This window comes from Aquila chrysaetos, chromosome 16 (assembly GCF_900496995.4).
Source record: "Aquila chrysaetos chrysaetos chromosome 16, bAquChr1.4, whole genome shotgun sequence".
Classification (NCBI taxonomy): domain Eukaryota; kingdom Metazoa; phylum Chordata; class Aves; order Accipitriformes; family Accipitridae; genus Aquila; species Aquila chrysaetos.
This window is the reverse complement of record NC_044019.1, coordinates 13,744,233-13,762,239: the sequence shown is the minus strand read 5'-3', so window position 1 is coordinate 13,762,239 and position 18,007 is coordinate 13,744,233. Positions and strand designations below refer to the sequence as shown.

Below are 18,007 nucleotides of genomic sequence, written 5' to 3'. Positions count from 1 at the left end.
TGGGGTATTATTTTTAAAACACTTTTCCTGGAAAGCAGCATTTTACAGCTCAGTGGGCATAAGCCATATCCCCACAGCAGGTTGGCACACAGCTGGTGTCTGGAAGAGGCTGTATACTCATTTTCTGTGCAGGCTGATTTAGGGGACTTGTGGAGAGAAAAGCATTATTTGATACTCCATGTTTTTTCCTGGGACCAGTGCGAGGCTTAGGATCAGTGAACTTTGCCCAACTTTAGCATTTCAAAGCGACAAGCTTCTGATGTTCTTCTATACCTCAGGTTCAAGATGTCTCCCTCCCTGTGACAGCTGGATTTTCTTCATCCCAATTGCGATGTACTTACAGACAAGTGACTCCAAAATGTTAAAGAAAATCAGGGCACTGGCTTACAATGTAGCTGTGCCTCTGTGGATGCAGCTTATCCTGGGGCAGAGGAGCTAGCTGTAAATTTTTTAGTTTGGTTATGTGCCTGCAGCAGTCAGCACAGCCTGTCTGGGGTGCTGAGGAGCAGCATAGATGTTCCCCAGGTCATACCCCGTAGTGACTATTGGTTTATATGGATGTGAATCATGAGCATCTCCCAGTGCTGCACAGCAGGGAGGTGCAAGAAGAGATCATTCCACAGGGACCCCTGGGCTCTCGGTGAGTCACCTGTAACTGATTTGCAGATATAGCTTAGGAGCTGTTGTGTGAAGCTTTTGGTCATCTTTGATGCTACGTCTTGTATGTATTTTGCACGTTGGGAACTTTTTGTCCGTCCTTATTACCCAGGGTTACTTCTTTAGGTCTGCCACTTCTTCTGTAACTGTTTCTTCATTGGCTAGCCTAACCTCTCAAGATGTCCGACACCAATACCAAATCACAGCATGGTTGGAATACTTGTGTGATAGGTCATCTGTCACAGTTGAACAACAGTAACAAGGAAACGAGCAATATTTCAAACTGGAACAGAATGAGAACAGACAAAACAAGAAGAGATACTGTAGAACTTTGAATCCCTAGCAGGGAGGTGGATATCCAAGCCCTGAGCCTCCAGAGAGCTGCATGGGCCAATACCACGTTCTGTTTGAAGATCAGAGAATCACAGAATGGTTGAGGTTGAAAGGGGCCTCTGGAGATCATCTGGTCCAAAATCTCTTTGTGAGAGCCAGGGCACAACTTTCTCCTAGTGTGCAAAAGTCTTGGAGGGTTTAATTGGATTTGGTTGGATACAGGTAATTTAATAAATGGTACTTTCACTGCAGTTCCACAAATACAGAGACAGTGGCTTTACAGCAATTTAAACTAATTTTTAAAGACTCTAAGTACCTTAGTAGTCATAGCAGTTGAGAAAATGCCTTAAATTATGCTCAGTTTAGAAATTAAAAAATTGGAAATACTGCCTTGTCATTGTATTCAAGATGTTTTCTGTACTGCATTTCAGCACAGAGTAAATTAGCAGTGGAAGAAGTGGGAAGAAAAATAGAATTTGTAACAAAATGGCAAAATGCAGCTTAAAGCCATGAAAATCACATACATTAGCAAAAAGGACCTTGTCACCTGCTTCAAGTGCTTCATTTTCCAACACCACGGCATGGCCCCATCTCACACTCCATCTCTGAGACACAGGTGCAAAGGAGATGGGTGGTTTGATGCAATTTATCCATGCAGCCAGGAAATAATGTTCCCTTCCCTGAGGTGCAGGCAAGTCCAGTCATGGATTACGTGCTTGGCTTTCCTCGAGCCACAGCCTCCGCTCATGTTGGTACACAGTTTCCCAATACCAGCCTTGACTTGTCCTCCAGGTGGCAAGTTACCCCATCACCTCTTCCCAAGCCTCAGCCACACGTCCAAACAGAAGGAAACTCCCCAGCCTCACCCTCCGAGTCTGGTGAGACTTCTCCCAAGTATTTCCAGTGTCCCACCATCCCAGCAGGATGTGCTGCCCAGCCCTCAGCTGCACAGGTACCTGTCTCAGCCGGTGCTGTCCCTCATGAGGCACTCATTTTGATCGGAGCCAGCTCAGGGGCTCTGCTGAGCTGCAGCGTTCAGTGATGGGCAAGGGCATGTTTGGAAAGAACTCATCTGGAGTATACTTGTAGAAAAAGCATGAAGGAATAAAGTGTTAATGATGAGAAGCCTGTAGCCCTTCTAGATATACGAGGTTATTCTTATACAAGGAGTCCGTAAGTAAATTCCAGGGTTATGGGTCAGTAACAGAGAATGGAATCTGAGCCCTTATGCCTGAAAAATTCCTTAATTGTTATTAGGATAGAAATACTACAAACCATTATTTTAAAATAATGCTGGCTGGGCTTGGAAAATTCACATTCCGATAGTAAGAAATGGTAATTTTAAGGTTACCAAGCAAACATAATATTTCTGCACAAGTGCATATCTTACATTTAGTAAGGCAAGGTTCCTGGGGAAAATGACAAGTGTAATTAAAACCTGTCTCATCATGCACGCACACAGGGGAGGGCAAGCTGTGATTGTAATGGTAACTGCTCCTAGCAGGTGTTTTTCTTTTAATATGAGGTATTAAATAAAACTTCCTGTGTTTATTAACCCAAATACTCTCCTGTATGCTTCTAACAGTGCCTCTGTGATGTATTGCAAGCAAGGCTGAACTTGACATACATCTTTCAGCATAAACTTTTGTCTTCAGAGGTACAAAACTACCTACCTTAGCTGAGACTGTTACAGAGACCTGGAGAACTGTTGATGCTGAAAATGCTTTCGCACTTTGTAGCTCTGGAGGTTGTTAGTTTTTTGTGCTGAAGATCTTGGGCTCGTTACGGTGTGGTGAGGATCCTCCACAACTGGTGGGGGAGAGGAGGAAACCCTGCCAGAAGTGCTGTCATCTGTTGCCTGCAACTGTGAGAGGATGAATGTGATCAACTACATTTTTAATACAAAAAGAGTCAGAAGGGGAGGAGGCAGAGCTGGAGCCAGGCACTGGCTTTGGATAGTCTGGGCCTGATGTGTCACTTCAGAAGGGCAAGGTGCTAGATCTGAAGGAGGGGGAAGCTTGGCTCTACTCTTCCCCCTACAATACTTGATAGTTCCCAGGCACCCCTAGTGCTGTGAGACTACATGGGCTTTTATGACTTTTATTTCAAGTTCATTTGTTATTTGCTGCCAGAATTCTCCCAAGGAATGTAGACAAGAAGTGATAAATGGTGATTAATTTAGACAACCTAAGTAGAGGACTCACGATGGGCTCCCCATGTAATACAAGAAAGTTAACGGCTTGCTGATGTCCTTTTGTGAGTGAATCGTGTAGCCTGCTTGTTTAATGGAGTGTTTAAAAATTGTGTTGGCAAGAGCCTATGAATAATGTATACAGGAATAATGAAATACCTTACTGCTAAGAAACTGCTGATATGCTGGGGAAATTTCCGTCCAATGCGAGAACAATTTTGAAAGTACTGTCTTCTTGGGATGCCCTTTATTTATGGTCTTGCTGCTTCAGAGATTGCATTCCCTTTGCTTGTGTCTGTAAAAGCTTCTGAATTTTTATGAGTTTAGGCTTTATTAACTGAGCACCATAAGCATGGAGATACTTGCTGTGCCATCTTCAGCCATTCTAGGTATCTGCACCAAGGCACATTGCATCAAAGGAAGACGGATGCTGGTTTTGTGTCATGGTAATGTCTCATGATGCAGGAAGCAGAAATAGGGCCAAGCGATTTGGAAAAAAAAGACCAATGTTTCTTTTGCAGGTTTTTGGAGCACGGGCTCCTTGCGTGACATAAGCAACCCCAGAATGTCACACATGGATGTTCAGATTTTGATGGACTTCGCAGTGTGAACCCAGCTCCAACACCTCTAAATTTTCCCCCGTGTTCCCCTCCAGTGCATGAGGCCTCTGTGCGCTTTGGCCACAAGTAGTGGGAAGTCGTGATACTAAGCAGCTAAATCTTGCTTGAGAAGATTGAGAGTGAACCCCTGCTTGCAGGGGAGCTCTGGAGGTTGCAATCCCTTAGCTGCAGGAGGAAACAGGCCTCCTAAAAGACCCGAGGACATAGCTCAGGCAGGCACGTGAGGCAATCATAGTCTCTTCCTTTGCTCCTTGTTTTGGCCCTCTGCTGTATTCCAGGAGAAAATAAAATCATAGCTTTGTTTCTCATGCGGGGTTTTCTCCACCTGCACTAAAATGCAGAAGTATCATGGGAGGACAGGTGAACACAGTATGTACCTTATCACTGTCCAGAGTGGTCTCAGCTAAGTGTATGTTGAGAGCAGACCCAGCTTGTGGAGTCTGTAGCTCTGTGCCCTGCCTCTGCTGTGGCTTTGTTATGAGTAGCCTAGTGCTCACGCTGCATTTTTGTGTCTGGATTTACACAGTAGAGCCCTGAGTAAAAACATTTCCTGCAATATGGTTAGTATATTATTAGTGTAATGCTAGAACAAAGCAACATGTGATTGATGTTGATATTAGTCAGCTGAGGAAGTGACATCCCCACCTGGGAGATTGATGTGATGGGTTTTGAAGTCACGTGGTGATGCCAACAGCAAGCTCCAGGCATGAGGCTACAGGGCAGGAGAGGCAATGGGTTAGAACAGAGGTTGTATCCTCAGGGTGATCTGCAACTGGCTAAGCAAGAGGATTCACGAAAACCGGAGGGAAGATTTGCATTTGTATTGGCTTGTTTGCTGCTGGGGGAGTGCTGTGTTTTCACAGCTACAGGAAAGGAGGTGTATAAAAGGGGTTAGTCTAAACACAAGATAGGTGGCAGGATCACCAGAGAAGTTTGACTGATGGCCTAAATGTTTTCAGTAGAACAAATAAAGAGAAAAAGTATCTAAAACTTCCTCCATCTCCACCACCCAAACCCCACCCTGCCAGCCAAGAAGCGTTTCCAGCAGAGAGGGTCACAAAGGTCTAGGCTGAGGATCATGGTCAAGTTCAACCAGCCTTTCTCAGGGTAGAAGTGCTGCTAGCTGACAGTATACATGAAAGAGCAGCTTTCAAAAGGAAGGAGACAGTTCTGTTATGCAGTTTATTCCACTGATGCTTCTGATGATCCTATTAATTTCTCTTTTTTTAATGTTTGTTTCTTCTAGGTGAAGAGTGAAGGCCCCAAACTGGTGCCCTTCTTTAAAGCGACTTGTGTCTATTTTGTCCTCTGGCTGCCAACTTCCAGCCCCTCCTGGTTCAGTGCCCTCATCAAATGTCTGCCCATCTTCTGCCTGTGGGTTTTCCTTCTGGCTCATGGAATTAACTTCTTAGTGTCACACCGGAGTGCCAGCCGCATCCTAGCAGGACTCATATTCTCGGCAGTGGGAGATGCCTTTCTCATCTGGCAGGAGCAGGGCTACTTCATTCATGGTGAGTGCGGTGTCAGTCCTAAAGGGATGCCGCAGTGTCCAGCAGTTACCCTCTTTATTTAGTAATGAGTTGCTGGGCCAAGTGTTTTCTTTATTCCCACCCCGGCTTAAGCCCCAGGCAGTGGGAAGTACTCATCCCTTGACTAAAATCCATTGTGGTTAGAGGAGTCACACCATGGATGAGTCTTTGTCTTGAGCTTCTCTTGAGGTCAGAGAGGTAATTGGGGCAGGTTTGGTTTCCTGGCACGTGCTCGCAGCATCTCAGCTGGCTGGTGCTGGGAAGGTGGCATGGGCAGAATCCCTGGGGAAGAGAAGGAAATGCTCATGGCACTTGACAGTTCCCATGAAGCTATGGGAAGTATCTACCTCCTATCTCTCTGCAGGGAGATCTGTCAGCCCTTCTGTACAAGGATCAGAAATAGGACACATGGTGCAAAGGTCCTCAGTGAGAGGAGAACAGGTGGAGAGGACCCTTATGTTTTGACAGACAAGCTTATAGCCTGGGGGAAGTGTTTAAGTGGATGCTAGAAATCAAAGCATCAGAAATCTTGTCCTACCTGCAGTCTCATCAGTATGAATCATGTAGCCTGTTGTACAAGACTTGTCTGTTTTGCAAGGCATGTAAATGATGGGGAATCAAGGGCAAACCCTACCACAATGGCCTGTGACTGTCCCACTAGAAAATGTGATGAGACGAGGGAACTTTGCTGACTTGTGCTATTGTCAGCTCTGAAAGTCAAAGGCTTATTTTTAACCCCCTCTCAGGAGGTCAGTATTTAGTTTTATTCTGAGATTCCCACAAGCTCTTTCTTTATGAGAGGGAAGTGTGTGAAATGCCAGATATGAAAGGCCAAATGCTCTGAATCTGTTTTTAATCCTGCTTCCCAAGGGCTTATGTCAATCTCATTAAAAGTTCATGTAAAAATTTTTACAGATTTTGGTAGGGTTTAGATTAAGCCCTGGGGATTGGATCTATCTGGCTGAACCTTGGCCATGTTGCTGAGGAGCTCCATCCAGCCTTCTCTTGGGGTGCCATCCCCTCTGTGCTGAGTGTTGGCATTCCCACCAATGGGCCTTGTCCTAGCAGGGGTACCCGGCTCAGCACAGGTCGCCTCAGCCCAACTGCTTGTGCTTCTGTTTTGCCTCCTGGAGTTGCTCCTTGAGCTGTGGCTTGGAAAACATTCAAGGCCTGATTCTCACCATGACCATTTTTGTACTTGAACTGTGCTAAGCTTCTCCTTTCTCATGTAGCTGGGATATCTCTGAGTCCCCTCTCCAGTTTAGTGCTAGAGGAAGGTCAACCAGTCACAGCGATTCAGTATCTGGTTAATGTGTTTTAATCTGCAAATAAGTTGGATTTTCGACCCTAGTGTCACAACTGAGAAGTGCTGCTTTGTGGATTTAGACACACTTTTCTTCTTAAGGAGAAGAAAAGCTCTCTTGGAGCATTTGGAAAATCTCAGCCTTCATCCTGGCCATCTCCTGCCTGCTTCAGTCTGTGCTCATCTGAGCTACCATCTTCCACAGTGAAGTGTTAACATTTGCCTTTCAGCTGTTAGCAGATAAAGTGCACCACCCCACTTCATCCTTCACCTCTCCTGCAAAACATATTTTCTCCTATTTAAAACTCAGCAGGCTGCTGTTGTTGACAACTGACAATATTCAAACTTTTGACATCATTGTTTGTGGGAATTTGAAATTTCAGGGGAATAAGAGGAAATATTAGATAAAAATATACTTTCTGTTCAATTTCTATGGCTTTCAGGCTGAAAAAAGGGTTGGGAATTGGACTGATTTGAATAGCTTTTGAGACAATGAGTTTATAAAAGGACATTTGTTCATTACTTTATAGGGAAGTGAGAGCCTGGGAACCTACTCCTGGCACGCTTGACTTTTTTTCGTTTTTGCTGTTTCAGTCCACTAATAACACGCTATTTTCCAACTGGTGTCTTACTGCATGTAGAAGATACTTTACAGTGTTAACATCCACCTCCTTTGATAGCAGGCACTTAGAAACAATTTGTGCATTCTGTGAAGAAGACAGGGACTAACAAAAAGGACTTATTGCCAGCTTGAGGGGGAAACTCCAGAGGCAGGGAGGGGGAAGGAAGTGGACAGAGAGGAGAAGGGCTGGTCTGCCTGATGTGGTTGGGAGGGCCAAGCGAAAAGCTTAGAAATGCAAGAGAAATGCAACCCCCTCCCTGTGCAGCTGTCACAGGTCTCCCCAGTTCCTGGCTTGATTTGTGGGTGTTGAATGAGCAAACCTGGGAGCTGACTCCCTTGTTTGTGACCAGCTTCACCACATATCACAAAACTCCTCCTGCCTTTCTGGGCTTCTGCTTGGCTGCCACATCCTGACCTCTCCTCCTCCTTCTTCTGCTCCTCCTCCTCCTCCTCCTCCTCCTCCTCCTCGTTGACAGCTGCCTGCATGAAGGGCAACACATTCTTTAGTTGCCCATCCCAGAACTCTCCATATAATGCCGTTGAAGGAAAAACCACTTCTCACTGCTAGGGCGAAGTAACCTTCTCCTTACCACCCCCAGGGCTCTAACCTTTCCGGCACTAAAACACTATAAACAGCTCTTGTCCTAAATCCCTCCTCCGTTTCCTCAGTGCTGTGCCCATGATGTATAATAGCTCTGTGAAACATCAACTTCTCGTTGCCCTCCTTTGCACTTCTTTCCCCTTCATGCTGTCCATTTTCTCTAGCCTCACCTTGCGGACCAGATCCCTACCAGCCCCCTCCCTCCTGCAGGTTCCCCTCTCATCCCACCACGGCTCATCTGTCAGTGGATGTCTGATCTCGTCCTCCCCAAAGGCACTTACCCTTCTTAGAGCTGCCTCAACACAAGAGTATTAGGATGAAGAAATGTCTGCCAGCAGCAGGTTTTAGTGACTGCCCTTTACACCACAGCATCATGCTTTAAATGCAGACAAGTGTCCTGCTGGAGGACTCAGCTTCCTAGATCCTTTTCTCCATTTCATGCTTTAGAGCTGCATGAAAACTTCAGCTACTCTGACAACCCAGGATAAAGTGGGACAGCCTGCAGCTGCACCATGTGTTGGTCTGGGAACCAGAGGAGCTGGACTCAGTTTGGGGCCCATTATCTACAGTTGACATGACAGCTAGTAGTCATCAGCTGTACCAACACATTGTGACATTTTTTGTCAAGTGGATTAGTGGCAAGTTAATAACATATGGGCAGTACCTTCTAACACCCACATCTGGCATTTCTCAGGGGTGTTGCACTTCAAAGGGAAGCCGGCATTTTATTTTCACTGATTGATTCCAGCTAAGGTTCATCTGAATCTTGTAAATAGCCATGAAATTGTTGGCAGATCACATTGGTGCAGTTCATGAAATATGCCAGCTGCTTCTTTCCAGCTTAGGTTCTGCTAGCTGTGGGCAGAGATGGAGTAGAAGCCAGAGTTAGTCCGAGTGCCTTTGGGTTTGTGGCTAAATATGGTCAGGCTTTGTGTCTGGGTTCGGAGGGATTGGGATCTTTTCTCACATTTTGTTCCTACACTGCTCTGATTCCAGCTTTCCTGTTCCACACATCACCTTTGGGCAAAACACTTTGGATAGTTAGAGGGGATGATCTTTGGTCTGCCTTGCCCCCACTCTTCCATCCAAAGCAGGGGAGGAACCACCTGAAAAACAAGTTTTGTTCCTTCTGCAGCAGCTTAGTTCACCTGGCCTCTCAGCAAAAAGGCTTGCATCACAACAGAGTTGTACTTGGCTGCCGTTGTAGATGCGCTGGGGCTTTTTCTTAAGGCGAGAGCTTGGTGATAAGGCTGATCTCCTGTGCACAGATTTTTACATTAAAATGGTCCCAGGTGGTCAGTATGGTTCCCACTGAGAGCGTTAAGGGTTGTAACACTGCGAGGACATCTAAGCCTGTGCCTGTTGCAGTATATTTAAAACCCAATATAGCCACATGTTTTCTTCGCTACCAACTGCCAGTCACTGATGAAAGGTCACATTTGCTATGTCAATGCCTCTTTCCAGGTCTGCTGATGTTTGCCATCACACACATCCTGTACTCTTCAGCCTTCGGCATGAAGCCTTTGGACCTCAAAGCCGGCTTGTTGATGGGCCTTGTTTCCAGTTCCTGTTATGCCTTCCTGTACTCCTACCTCTCAGGCCCATTCACCTACCTGGTAGCTGTCTACATTGCCTTGATTGGCTTCATGGGCTGGCGAGCGGTCGCCGGCATGCAACTGTGCAACGACCTCTGGACATGGACCAAGCTCTCGGCCTGCATCGGCGCGATGCTGTTCATGGTGTCGGATCTGACCATTGCACTTAACAAGTTCTGCTTTCCTGTGCCCTACTCGCGCTTCATCATCATGGCTACTTACTATGCAGCCCAAATGCTTATTGCACTGTCAGCTGTGGAGAGCAGAGATGAAGAGGACTTCAGAAAGAGGAGCTAGGTGGAGTGCCAATAGTCTGTGAACAACGTGGGTTATATCTCAGGTGCTGTAGCTGCATTCACCCCTGAGAGAGATCTCCATTTCTCTAAGCACATTGGTGATGTTGATTTTGCTTCTTTGAAGCATTACCTTTGGGGCTTTTTTTTTCAATGGCTTTCTCTGAATACAGCTTACTTCAGTGTGGAGTCCACATCAGAAAGCTTAGACTGTCCCTGCAGTAGCTACTCATTCAACTTTTCCTCCTTGGAAGTGTTGTACTACTGCATTTTACTTGTTAGTCTCAAAACTGATGCTGAATGTCTGGGAAGAGGAGGGCTGATGGAAAGGAGGTTTGGCCATGCACTGTGCTAGAAGACTTGCTTTCAATAGTAGGCAGACAGGCACAGATCTCTGCTAAAGTCATAGGTAAAAATGAATTTAACCGACATTTGTCTCTTTTTATGCATTACAAACTCAGTATGCAAACTGGAGCTATTGCCTCTGCTGAAAGGAAGCCTGGAGGTAGAGTAAAAACAGCATATCCAGATGAGGGCTGAGCTTTGCAGTAAATGGCAGCATGTGGGGCAGCCCCCAGCAGAACCAGAACGAAAGCAAAACACCAAGCAGAGAGCACAGAGCGAGAGGTGCGCTGCCATGCAGTGCTGCGTGCTTTGATCGTGGCCAATCACTGCTCCAGGGCAGGTCTGTAGGTGAAAGTCAGCATTGCCGTGTGTGGCAGAACTAGGAGTTTGGTGGGATTTCAAGGACATCTAGGTAGCCAGGCCGGTGCGTTCTCCCCTGCCATGCGTGCACAGTTACACGGTGTCTCCAGTGACAGTTAGGATGTAATGGGCACATGAAGAACTTTGATTTTTACAGCAGGACTTTGAGCATGTGTCTTACTAATGTATGCCCTAATTGTCCTTAGTACGGCAGACAGAAACCTAACCTTTATGCCTTTCTTTCCCAGTATCCTAACAAAGAATATTCCATATACTCATTAAGCTTTACAGTACTGCTGCTTGCAGTATCTCTCTCAGATCTTCGTGTGAGCATTTCCTGTGGTCAAGGCCCTGATTTTAGATGTAGATTGTTGTTGTGTTTTGCCAGCTGGTGGTAAACAATCAACTTTGCACCACTTGTTTTTGGAAAGCCCCTTTTCAGCAGAGCTTCCTGAAAAACACTGTCCTGTGTGTTCAAAGTGCCTGCCGCTTCCTTCTCGAACTCACATAGATGGAGTCAGAATGTGGCATCAGGGCTGGGAAAGCCTGTTTAATTCTGATCCAAATTCTTTCGTTGGTTTGTCTGCCCATCTGCTGAAGCAAGATTACTTCTCTGACTCTTTTAAAAAGATATAGGAAGAGGTTGCCCTGATTTTTAATCCAAGTTCATTTCTGATCATACGTGTATTTTTTCCTCTTATTTGGGCTAACTAACAGCAAGCTCTGTTTCTGTTTGAAACTATCTTGAATGTGCTTTCTCCTTCTGTCCGTCCTAGGGTCGCTCCCATGGGCTGAGATGCTCCCCCAATGGCTTGTTTTAAGACACGAGTGTACTCAGGTGTGCAAAGGAAGCTAACTGAGGGTTCCCGCACCTCTTCAAGCCTGCAGCCAAACAGGGACAACCAGAGCAGACCGCGCGACTCGAATCCATGCACGCCCCAACAACCCCGTGCACCCGCTAACATGGGCAGAGGGAGCCGGAGGGGCAGCCCTCGTGGGCTGAAAGTCACCACAGTCTCCATACCTAGCGTGCCCAGACCATTCCAGGCGAAAGCCTGGCACCGAGTCCCTGGCACAGTCGGCAGAGCAGGAATTCCTCTTTGCGAGGAGTGCGGCAGGGTCAGGGGGCAGCTGAGGAAACCCTACCAACCCTGCTAGCTTTTCCCTTGGTGTTGAGAGGTGCTAAGTGGGTCTCCTGCTCCTCCCCAGCCTCGCGTGGTGGGACTGGCTGGGGAATAGGCATTGCCTCCCCATGACTTCTGCGTTAGTGCAAATGCAGCCAGTATTACAAAAATCTAGGTTAACCATCCTGACCCCGTGGAGTCATCTGCTGCTTTTCAGACAGAGATCAGAAAGGTCAGCTGCATTATTGAGAGGGAAAGCATTGTAAATAGCACAGCCCCGTGTAATCTTTTCCCTTTAATGCTGTTGTGTGATATTGTCAGTATTCATTCACTGGCACACCGGGGCCTGCCTGGAGTAAATTGCTAAGGGGATTTAGAGCCATAAAACATCTTCATTCATCAGCATTGCTTATCTCCTGGCCGCAGCTTGAACCCTGCAGTGTAGCTCTCTGCAGATGTCACCTGCTGTTACTCAGCTTGGCTGTTTGCAAATCTCTTCCTACAACAGATTGACCCAGCTAAGAGGAAATCTAAGCATTTGGGATGAACCGCGCCCCGCCCCCCCCAGCACGTGAGCAAAAGCACACTTCAGTCTGATTTACAGCTTCTTGTCATGGGTCAGTCCAGCGCACTCAGTCCTTAGTTGGCAGTTCTTCAGAGGAGCTCCCTGCACCCTCAGCTTCCCTTTGCTTTGAGGAAAATGCATGTGTGATAAAGTAAGCTTTATTTAAAAGTTAGAATTTTGATTATTTCTTTCTTCCCCTCTAGAAATGAGTGGTCTTCAATTTCCTGAAAATGGCCAAGTTGCTTTTCTGTGTGCTTTTTCATCTTGGCTTGCTTTGTTATCCTGCTCCACCATCAGCCACTGGATACTTGCAGAAAAGGATCTTTGGAGTGTTATTAGGAGGCTTGCCCTGTCCTCTCCATTGGCCATCAGAGGTACAGTTTCTGGTGGCAGAGGTCTCTTGGTGGCTCTAGCTGGGACAGCAGAAACATGTGCAGCCCAAGTGGGCTGTTGTTCCCTCGCTGTCCCCTCGCCTGGAGCGGGCTGGCTGGGACGCATCCTGGCCAGCCACACTGGCTCCGTACCAGTGCTGCAATGGCTTCAGCCTTCCCAGGAACACGAGGCAGAGCCCTCAGCATACAAAGTCAGGGACAGTCCTGGCTGGCTTGGAGGTTCGCCAGTGAAGGCTCTCAATCTTCAAAATCTCTCTCCCGCTCTGCATTCCTCCTTTTAATCCATATTACTTGAATGAGACCATTTTCCTGGAGGCTCTTTCCTGCTGGGAAGAGACCAGCTGCTGTGGACACTGATTTGACACAATTCTGGGTTTCATAAACCCTGAGAAACACTAAGCAGTTGCTGACAGTCTGTTAAATACCTTTTCTTGGGATTAAAACTGTTCCCTCAACCCCAGTGAGGGCAATCTTCACTTTGAAAGGGAGCATACAAGAAGTGGGAATGACGTGACTGTCTGTGGCACTGCCTTTGTGGACCTTCCTGTTGTCTCTGCACTGTAAAACTGCAAGGTTTGATCCATTCTTCTCCTTTTCAGGGGTACAGTCTTTGAGAAGCACCCAGTCTTTGGCCCAGGGACATTACAGAGGGAATGAAGCTCCCCAGCAGTGTAGTGTGCCTGGCCCCAGCAGTATCAGCTCCTTTGCTTGCTAAGTACAGAGGCTTTCTTTTCACATTGCTGTATTCAAACACCCCTCTGTGATTCCCATCTATGGTCACTTGAGGTTACACACATGGTCCAATTACTTTTGCTCTCTTTCCCTTCTGTAGTTACCACCCTCTTGGAGATTCTTTGGCTCCTTCTTTGGACATATAAAAGACGTAGCACATTTATTTCAGCCTTGTATCTCTTTCTGTAGATAGACCCTCCTCACACAGAATTCCCAGTGAAGTCAAAGAAGCAATGCTAATTGCAACTGGTCTTTAAATGCTAGTAATCCTTCTGGGCTGTGCCAGTCACACTGATGTCAGCAGGGTGAAGCTGGTGTAGAAATGGAGGATTGAGAAGAACAAAGCCAGAGGATTTTAACAGCTTTACTCCTACTCTACCAAGAAAATTGTATTTGTGCTTAATACATGGCTGCTTACTCCTCCATACTGAGGCAACTGTGAGACTGATTGGTTTAAGAATTACTGTAACATGGCTTTTAAGTAGATTGCTGAAGGTTTCATATTGTAATCAGTGGAGGCAATTGACATATTTTTACACAAGTGTATAAAATTCCCAGGACAAACTGCAGAACTTTTAGTGGCTCTTCAAAGTTTTCCAGTCCTGTAGTTTGACACTAACACCTGTATGTTTTCAGCTTGCTATCATTGTAATTTTGGGAGCTGTTCTGGACAAAGCAGATCAAAGCAAACAGCAACTGTAAAGCTCAGTGGCAGGTGCCTCCTTCTCTTTGCTTGATTTCTGGATACTGACAGGGGCTCTTTTAAGCAGAGGCATCATAACTGTGTTCTTGGAAGAGGATAGGCAGTTGCTGACTTCTCATGACAGAAGTCCTCCTGGGTACTTCTCCTGCCTTTTATCCATGCTTGCTCCTTTTGTGGCCTTGGGTAAGTCACTTAAATTTTCTGGGGCCAGGTCCTCATCTGGTGTAAAATAGTACAAGTGTATAAGGGCCAGTGCTCTGCCAAGTTACAGAAGCAGGGGACTAGGCCCTCACCCCATTTCTAAAATGGGGATATTAGCACTTACCTACCTCACAAGGATGCTGTGAGGATTAATGCTCATACAGCGCTTTGAAGATGTAAAGTGCTATATAAGGCCCAAGTATTATCCTACCTTAGTGTTAAAAATGCTTTTGGGGATCTGCAGGACTTCTCTTAAAGCGTGGAATGTGTGACTGCCTTTTCAATTTGCATCAGATGGAAAGCAAATGTGAAATATTTATTCATACTGGTTAACAGGATGGGCTCAGCTGCGCTTGAACTCTGAGGAGGGTTTAGCTTAAAAGTCTGAACTCTTATTTCAGTTTTGCAAATGGTTTTTAGTTCTTCTAAAAGCCTCAACCAAATTCTTAGACACGAACCTTGCATCCAAATTTTGCAGTCTGGTCTTATCCCTGACTGTGAGCTAGAATAAATCTAATCCAGCCAAAGCACAGTGCTCTCACAGTCTGGTATGGCTGTTGAAAAGACTGGAACAGAAAATGAAGTCATTCTGTTCAACCTTCATTCTGCAGAAGGTCAGCTATGTTTCATGGGACAACTTGCAAAGGGATGTTTAATTTCTGTGATTGTAAGTTTTACTGGCTTTAAAAATCAGCAGAGAGGGAAGGCCTTGATGGAATCAATAAGGTCGGCACATCCTTCTTGAATTACTTCCTTTTCACCTGAGTCAAAGAAATAGCAGGTTCTATAGCAAAGGAAGTGCTTGTACCACCAGTCCTAGGGCCCAGAACGAAAGTTGATCTAGAAATACAGCTCTAAACCATCACCATGTTCTCAACCAGTATGAAAATGCCACTGTTCACTGATTTCAAATCTGGACCACAGCTAGAAACTACTTAGTTCTGGTAGCACTAGCTGCTGTACAAACACAAATGAAGGTGAGGAATTACACACCAAGGAACGTGAGCTGTGTACATGTGAAATGGACCATCATTTTGAAGCAGCTGCAGTAAAATCTTATCTTAATATGAACTCAGAAGCAATCACAATGCAAATTTTTATGGTTTCTTTAAAATGTTTGATGGGTTTTAGTTTTCTTAGTTTGGAGATTTTCTTAATGTTATTTTATTTTTGCTCTTATTGTAAAGAATAAAAATATACAACTCTAGCTAGACTACAAATGAAAAAAGGTGGCCAGTTGGCAGGAATGCCAAAACTTCTGTGGCTTGTATTGTTTCTGTGGTGACACTATGCTGCTGTAGGATGAGCTACTGGAGTGGTGTGATGGCTCAACAGTGAGGCTGAAGCACAATAAGGCCAGTCTCATATAAGAGGGATGCAGGGGCTGAGGCACCGAGACTGCAGTGGGAGCAGGAGTGGGCCAGTTTGGATCAGTCAAAAGACAGAGCATCAGGAAATAAAAGAAAGTTTTTCCTGACAGATAAAAAGCAAGAAACCAAAGCCAGCCCGTTGGGCAACGGTGCTGAATCAGTACAAACACATGTATCTAGACCTTGCTTGTGCAGGCTCCTGCTGGACCAAGCCTTGCTCCTAATTCACCTGGGGGCGCTTGCTCCAAGCCTACGGTGCTGGCAGGGTCAGGCCAGCAGAACCTGATGCTTTGTTATATAAAACTCCAAAAACTAGAAAACAAACAAAACAAAAACAATAAAGAAGGAAGGAAAAAGCAAATGCCAATGGGTAAGCAGTAGTTCTGCTTGGCTGAGACTGCAGACTGGCTGGTCTGTCCTGAACACTAATAGCTATGTCTTGTACCCATGCGAGCCTCTCGCTCCAGCCCCTCTCCCACGCATTCCAGGCAGAGTGCACTGAAAGATGTAACTGAAGCAGCTGCTCTCCCCCAGGGAGTCAAGCATTTTGCCTTGTCTGAAAGTCTCTAGCACTTACTTCCTTTACTGTGATTGTAAAGGTCACCACATGCAGTACAGCCACTTGATCTGGGATGTTTTCTTAACATATTTTTATGCTGATTTTACTATTTTAATTCTTTGTTTGGAATGTATTTTTTTTTCTCATTTCTTCTGTGTATAACAGCAATTAAATATATTAATTTACTGGGTATTTTTACTGTGCAGATGTCTCCTTGCCCATTTTCTGTTTCTGTGACAGTTTCAGCATGGAGTATGTAGCCAACTGAACCTCTGTGGCAGGCAGTTATGTGCCACTGTTCTGCCCATCAATCATGTGGCTCTGCTCTGGAGCTACCCAGCGCCTCACTGAAGCTGACTGACACTGTCACAGCCGGCTACAGTATTCCTGTCTGGGGAGCCCTGGAACACAGCCCCGTGAAGCCCACAGAGCACATCCAACACAAAGCAACCAGGCATCACCACAACGATGGCACCTGGCTTGTGTTACAACACATTCTGGGTGCCCTGGGATGCAAAGCCCTGAAGCATGCTCGCCCCTTGGTGCTACAGCCAGTCCCACATACAATGGCCATTTGTCCACACTTCCCGGGAGAAGGCAGCTTGCTGCAAAGGATTGCTCTGGGAAGGCTGCTTGCTGCCCAGAAATCCCAGACAAATGGCCAAGTCTCTCTTCCCCCTGCCCCAGCAAAATTTCCAGGAAGAAAAAGTCAGGTTAGTATGGACATTTTTCTCTGGTTGGGGATCTGATGCCAGTTTCTTCTGTTGTTTGATGCAGTGGCACGGATATTTGGTTTCATTAATCCTGAACCAGGCCATCTGTCACCAGTGGAACAGGTTTCAAGGATTTATAGCATAGAAACACAGAGTGTGTAACTGCTCCCAGTCCATTAAATGGATCTGCTCACAGGCTTAACAGAGACTCCTTCATACTCCCCTTCTGAAGTGGAGTGGTTCCCGATGTGAGAATGAATCAGTACCAGGCAGAAATACTACCAAATTCTTTTCAAAGCAGCCTGAAGGAGTTAATGGCAGGCAAAAGCGGGTGCTTCTTTCCTCTTTCTTTAATTTGGTCTTTTACAATTCCTTTCAAAAACTTAGTGGCCTGCTGGGAGGAGCATCCTGTTTCCTCACACCTCCTTCCTAGCTCCAGATGGAACAAAGGTGGCAAAATATTCTTAGACTGAGTGTGTGTCTGTGGCTGGCCACTGCTATGCTTTTATTCCACAACTGGCTCCTGGAAGAATTCACTCTAAATTAAAAGAACCAGCACGAATGTATATGTATGCATATTTATCTATCTGTCAATCTGTTGATCCTTCAATGGTTCAAGATATTCTGTAATTCCTTATCTAGTCTTGGCCACCAGCAGTGAAGTTCCTGGACCCTTCTGGATCTTACCTTCTATGGCCAGCTCTTTCACAAAGTGACTCCCTCATTTGCAAAGCTGCAGACTGTATTTACTTTCTTGGTATTGCAAGGATTTAAGTAGTTCAGATTTATGGCTGACTCTATGTTTATATACAATCTGACATAATGAAGCCTAGATCATCACGGAGGTCCTGCTGGGCTAACTGGGGACATGGAGACAGAATCCAAGTCTCCTTTTGAACTCAGAAGCAGGATTCTCATTGACCAGTACAGAAGCAAACTGATACATAGAAGAGAGAACTGCAATCTTTGGCTCCTTTTATTATCATTAAGATACATTAGCAGATGGTATTAGAAACATCACCTTTAACATGCACGCTGCTGTCCGAAACCACTTAGAGGGAAGGAAGATGGAAACATCAGAAGCGTCCCTGCTGAGCAGAAGCCCCATTCTAGCACCTGGTTTAACTGACCATTACAGAAGCCAAGGGCAGTTGCATTTTGAGCCACACAAAGTAAGACAAACTACACAGCCACAGCAA

At 45.8% G+C, this 18,007-nt stretch overlaps 1 protein-coding gene, 1 long non-coding RNA gene and 1 pseudogene across 2 annotated transcripts in view; 1 reads left to right on the top strand and 2 right to left on the bottom strand.

The window, feature by feature from the left end:
* The window catches only part of TMEM86A (transmembrane protein 86A), a 29,816-nt gene extending 13,518 nt beyond the window's left edge, over positions 1 to 16,298 (top strand). The window contains exons 2-3 of the mRNA XM_030038856.2: positions 5,048 to 5,312; positions 9,321 to 16,298. Coding sequence (XP_029894716.1) covers positions 5,048 to 5,312; positions 9,321 to 9,748 — 693 coding nt within the window. The 3' untranslated portion in view covers positions 9,749 to 16,298. The remainder of the gene's footprint in view (positions 1 to 5,047; positions 5,313 to 9,320) is intronic.
* LOC121233855 lies at positions 1,196 to 4,438 on the bottom strand. Its single transcript, XR_005934138.1, has 3 exons — positions 3,341 to 4,438; positions 2,664 to 2,854; positions 1,196 to 2,072 (listed from the first exon to the last, which is right to left on the bottom strand). It is a non-coding gene; the product is annotated as an uncharacterized LOC121233855 (long non-coding RNA).
* The window catches only part of LOC121233863, a 20,487-nt pseudogene continuing 7,787 nt past the window's right edge, over positions 5,308 to 18,007 (bottom strand).